Raw genomic sequence first — 5,888 nt, forward strand, 5'->3', positions numbered from 1 at the left:
CATCACCAGACAGTCCGACCGACACATCGAATCCGACTTTACGCACTGGGGAGGGCGGCCCCGGCGGCGCGCGCTTGTCTGCTGAAGGCTGAAACCCCTCTCTGACAGYCTCCTGTTAATTGGTGACGCGCTGTAAAGACTTTTGGAAACGATAAAGTGAAACTTAGCGTCGTGTTTGCAGCCGGACTTTGCGCAGTTTTCTTATTCACTAAATCTCCAAGTCACAGCGCAACTCTTCCTTATTAGATATTACAGCGATCCTTCATCTCTTGTCAGTTTATTTTATTTTATTTTATTTTTATGCGCAAAATTAAACGCCAATAGAAAAAAATGATAGTGAAGTTTATTCAGTAAAGAAATCCGCTTCGTGCGTCCTGGTCGCGTTTAGAGAAAGTCTAGATTTGACCATGGTCCAGTAACTGGAAGAAGGAGAGACAGAAAGTGAGACAGAGACAGAGCGCGAGAAGAAAAAAAAAAAGGACCTTCCGGGACACTTCGAGGTGTGTTTGAGCGAACCTCTCACCTCCAGGTGTCCCGCCGAGCGGCGCGCAGCCTCCAGCTCAGGCCGGCTGCGCTGACATGCTGCCCAAAGCCGAGTCTGAATCTTTGGGACTCATTCGATCTTATGGAGACCAGAGGCGCATGCCAAGGAACATGCAAGGTAAGCACGTGCATTGCTCTCAATCTGTTTAACATAAAAAATGCCGATTTTTTTTAAAGTTTCCATATGATGCAGCTCATCTTAAAAAACATAAAACTGCATCATGTCCCCCTTTTTTTCTTTCTTTTTCTTTTCTTTTTTTTCAAAGAAAAGTAAAACTGTGACTGAGTCATGAACGTGTTCACTGTTTGTATTTATAGCCTTAAGCTTCCATATAAAAAAAGGTTTATTGCATGCATTTTGCCGTATGAGATAAGATTTTACCGTCAATAAAACTGTGCCCTTATTTAATAATTAAACAATTTATTTATAGATCCAATTAGGAAAGTTTATATGTGCCTGACTCCTGATCAATCAATAATCCCATTCAGCTGTCACTCAAGCAAAAACAACACGCGGTGGTTTGATACAAATAAAAGGACAGAAAGATCAAAATGKTCTCACTATATTTAATGTTTTGATTTGTATATTTTTGTGGTTTTAGACTGAAACGCTTTTCCTCCACACAGATGATCCACGATGAATGATCCTCTGATTATNGTATATTTTTGTGGTTTTAGACTGAAACGCTTTTCCTCCACACAGATGATCCACGATGAATGATCCTCTGATTATTTCGTTTGTTAAAAAAATAAAAAAGTCATAATAAAGACTGCCAGAGAAATTATGTTTGATTTAGAAAAAAAATATTAAAATTCAGAATATAAAGCTTTAATCTTTGGAATCCTTGTCAAATTAAAATAAGTTGATGACAAACAGGATTATAAATGTGTAACAGTTGCATCAAATGATTCCACTGTTGAGTCTTTTAAAAAAAATCAGTTTTGCGCATTTTATTCAAAGCTTTTCTGAAATTAAGAAAATTATTATAAGTTCAAATGTTTTTTAACTTAGATAAAGGGAACAATTTTCTTATTTTTTATTATGTAAAAACTAGATTTAAAAAACAATCTGTTGATGAGTTCATAACTTTGTTGGCGCTTTTTATTCAATAACGGGACAAAGTTTGTCTGATTGGATTTTTGCGTTTCCTTGATCTTCTTGCAAACCAGAGCTCACAKGCAGCAGAAACATTTATAGACTGATAAAGTTTTCCTTTTCCACATTTGTCACTCCACAGCCATAAAAAAGGCGCTCAGTCACTCAGGCCGCGCTTGGCTTTATGAGACATTGATAACACTTTCTGAAGGAGTGGTTTGTCAACTAAAAACAAAGGTAGCTCGAACGTGATTCACCTTTTACAATCGTAGATAACTATTYATCCTCAGTATTTACTGAGCTGCAGGTGAAAAACACGCGTGAACGACGCGTTTCTGCGTCTTTAAAATCTATTTTCAACTTTGCTGCTTCTGATTTTTTTAATTATTTCTAATAGAGAACTAAATAAAAAAATTTGGACACTAAAACAGAACATTTTTTAATCAAGTTTAAAATCAAAGTTATTTATCAAATATTTTGCAGCACCGAGGCCCTCACTAAGTTGTATTTACGCACCARTATGCGAGGATTTTATGCGCAATCCAGATGCGTAAAAATATTTTGGCGTCTTTTTTTTTTTTTCTTAATGCGTCCAAATCGGTTGCGCGTCGTGCGCCACAAACTCTAAAAGAAAGTCTCCGTTTTGCGCGCTTTGAAGCAAAATGCAGATCAGGGTTTGCTGAGAGACGCGAGAGAGGGAGAGAGGGAGAGAGAGAAAAAAGAAATCAGGRGCTTGTAGGAACTTGTTGCTTCGGCGCGGATCCCAGCAGGCAGCGCGTTAACAAACTACAAATCACGTCTAATKAAGGCGTCTCTGCGCGCAGAGGAGCGCAGTTTTTGGAGCGCAGAGCAGGAATCTGTGTGAAGGCCGTGGAAAGAATCTATAGCTGAYAAAATGTTTCCATTTTTTTCCCTCAGCCACACATTTATCCAGGTTCAGTCTACCCTTTGGTCCTGGCTGCTAAGTTTAGACAATTAATATTTTTGCGTATTTTTTTTCCCTCAGGTACGTCTAAAATCCCATATAATCTGTAAATTTAATGATTTTTAGGTAAGCAAGATTTAAATAGTCTAAATTAAATATAACTCGTGTCATTTTAGTTTGTCTGTATTTTTATTGGTCTCCAAAATAAGYCAAAACAAAATAAATTCTGATAAGAAAACTTGTACAAATAGACTTAAACATGATCAAATGATAATTTTTTTTTGCACTAAACTGATTCTGAATGTGTTGGCCGTTGGCGTTAGCGGTGATTCTAACAAAAATGAGAGAGAGAAAAAAAGAAAAACAGAAAAATGTTGGTTTTATGTGTGTTTTTTTAATCGCCTGCAAAGATAAAAAGCTTCTTTGTGTGTTTTCATTTGTCTGTGGGCGGTAACATTTTCTCATCCAATCCTCAAGTCTAATATCTCCCCTTTCCCCTCCAAGCCATTGCACGACTTAGACACATGCATATTTATGAGGCTGACTTTCATGAGCATTTTCTTTTTATTTATTTGATTTTTTCCCCCCCACTTTCTTTTGCTTCTGTCTGCAGYGAATGTAGAAGAGAGAGGGCAGTCAAGGGGAGAAACGGTCGCGTCCTTTCAACTCACACCCAAATCGTCTCTAATCTCCTGAAATTAAACCTTCAGAAGGGAACCCAAAGTTGCAGAGATCTCACTCGGTCCCCCTCCCCGGCGCTTCACCTTGATGGATGAGAGCGGGCGTTGGGGAAAGCGCACTGAAATAGACTTCTCTGTGTGTGTCCGTGTGTCCTCCGCAGCCCCCCAGTTAAAAATGATGGACTACTCCTATGACGAAGACCTGGACGAGATGTGTCCCGTGTGCGGAGACAAGGTTTCAGGGTATCACTACGGGCTGCTGACCTGTGAGAGCTGCAAGGTTGGTGCACCTCCGGATGGGGACTGTAAAACGATCATGAATGGCTTTGAGTTCTGATGGTGACTTTTTTTTTGCTTTTTATTGAAAAACACTGTGTTTTCAGCATGTTTAACTTTAATAATATAAACTTTTGCATTACTTCTGGAAYGAGTGACAGATTAATCAGGCTTTCTGAGTACTTTTGTTGTAAGGAAGTCATCAGTCATATCTTGTAAAAGGAGATTTTCAGCATGCTGATAGTAACGTCGCCTGTTTTGAGACCCGCTGCTTCCTGTCAAACCTGCTTTCTGACCTCAGCAGGTACTTTTTTTTTCATGCTTCTGCACTCGACCCTACAAGTGTAACAGGAGAGCACAGTTTGATCAGTTATGCAGACGAGGTCAGAGGTCAAATATTACGATTTATCTAACAAATTCCTGTCAGGATCAGGGAATTTTTGTCAACGTGTTGGACTAATCCGAAAAGAAACGAGAATTTTAAAAAAGCATGCAACCACCCACTGCAGAAAAGTGGAGGCGGCTGCAACCACTGAGGCTGTTTTGTCTTTGTCGGACTGTCTAAAACTCTCATCACAAGTTCATAAAGAGCTTGTCATTACTGTCTGATACGAAGCAAAAAATATTCCCTCACACAAACACAACGGCAGAGCAAACTACTGCAGAAACTGTCAACAGCCTCATTTGTCCTCCTCTTCCTTGTGTTTGGTGTTCTTTTTTTTTTTCAATCTGTCAGGGCAAAATGAAGCTAAGACAAATGTCCCTGTGTTCGCGCTCTTCAGTGTAAAATTGCAGCTCCCAGTATTGACGCTGCGGAGCACATTTCTTGCCTATGTGGTCATTATTCAAAGCAGATGTTAAAGATTTGATCCCCGTATTTTGACCTTGAGATGCTGAGCGTTTGCTTGAAGGGAGACGTCAGTGGCATCTCTGCTGCTTCTCAGCCTCACGTCAAAGAGCCAATCCGTGCTTTCCCTGCTGACTTGAAACACTTCTGGTGTCGTGCACGCATGCGTGTGCGCGTGTGTGTGTGAGTGCGCGAGCACGCAGGGATGTAGAAAGAGAGAGGTGTTTTATAGAGTGTTGTATATCCTTGTTGAAACATTAATGATATTGATAATTACCCGCAAGCCTGTCATTGATTACCTCTAAAATGTAGCAGTTTGTATGATCATCAGAGCTGGACTGATGAATCAGGCTGCTGACACGTTACAGGTTCATTTTGACTTTAAATAATCGCCAGCAGCCAGGCGGTCCAGTCTATCAATCATATTTATAAGTGCAAAAGTAACAAAAACTCGTTTTTTTTTTAAATTCGCAAGAGTCATCCATTCTCACACTTTGAGATTTTGTTTGAAAACTTTGCGAGACTCGCAAGTTTTGTGCACAGACAGAATATGCACAAGAGGCTGCATTTGCAGTCTGCGAGTGTGCACCTAAAGCATGCATCATCCTTTATTCTGGCAAACAGGCCATTTTGGCTCATACAGCACACATAAAGTAAACATGTTAGCACACCATGCCTGCTGGAACAACAAAGAGCTGCACTTCATGCAATACTTTTTTAAAATTATTTTGGGAACTTGAGCTAAGAAAAAAAAMCCATAAAAACCTCATCAGCCTTAAACACTGACACACAGAGCAGCTCTTTTTCTTGTTCAAAATTAAGTCAATCTAATTGATTTCAGCATTTAAAAGTGCAAGGTTTTTAGCAGCCTATTATTTAAGATCAGCAGTTGATAAGGTTCAAATTTTACCTGAACAAAAATGCAATAAAAATGGTTTTAYTTCATTACAAGCATCACCTAAAGTTTTAACTTTTGCCTCTTGAGCGCAGAGCTTAAATCCAGTTTATCTTAAAAATGTCAGCAACAAGTTGTGTGGWAAATGGAAAATTAAGGAGAAAAAAACTGTCACTCAAGCAAGGATTGTTTTTGGAACTGAGGTGTTGATATTTCAAAAGTTTTTTTGTTTTATTTTCTGCCAGACTCGGCAATGCAAATGGTCAATTACAGTTGTATTTGGCGTGTCATTGGCAGCAGCATGCTCTTCTTTATTTCATTTTAACATCCAGATTTAAGGATTCTCCTCCTAGTTTATGGATCTGGAATACGTTAAAACCACCTTCCTCTGTTTGATTTTCACTGCTGCTGCCAATAATAAATTCCACGCATGAATCCAGGGACTGTGAATTATAGATAGAAATTATTGGATTTTTTTTTACTCATGCCTATATTTTTAAATAATTAAGCAGAGGGTTAAAAAGATACTTAAATCCTGGAGTCTTTGCGTGAACAGAGAAAATTGAAACTAAGACTAAAAATAAACTTCATGTACCTAAGGAGATTTAAAAGCCAAAAAAAAAAAA

General features: G+C 38.8%; 1 protein-coding gene across 2 annotated transcripts in view; it reads left to right on the top strand.

Moving 5' to 3' along the window:
* The window catches only part of nr5a2 (nuclear receptor subfamily 5, group A, member 2), a 75,498-nt gene continuing 69,610 nt past the window's right edge, over nucleotides 1-5,888 (top strand). Inside the window, exons 1-2 of one of the 2 annotated variants that reach the window (XM_014010762.1) lie at nucleotides 1-661; nucleotides 3,406-3,524. In XM_014010762.1, coding sequence (XP_013866216.1) covers nucleotides 580-661; nucleotides 3,406-3,524 — 201 coding nt within the window. In that variant the 5' untranslated portion in view covers nucleotides 1-579. Of the gene's footprint in view, nucleotides 662-3,177; nucleotides 3,525-5,888 lie in introns of both variants that reach the window. The other variant, XM_014010763.1, reaches the window with a different exon arrangement.

Source organism: Austrofundulus limnaeus, unplaced genomic scaffold, assembly GCF_001266775.1.
Source record: "Austrofundulus limnaeus strain Quisiro unplaced genomic scaffold, Austrofundulus_limnaeus-1.0 Scaffold73, whole genome shotgun sequence".
NCBI lineage: Eukaryota > Metazoa > Chordata > Actinopteri > Cyprinodontiformes > Rivulidae > Austrofundulus > Austrofundulus limnaeus.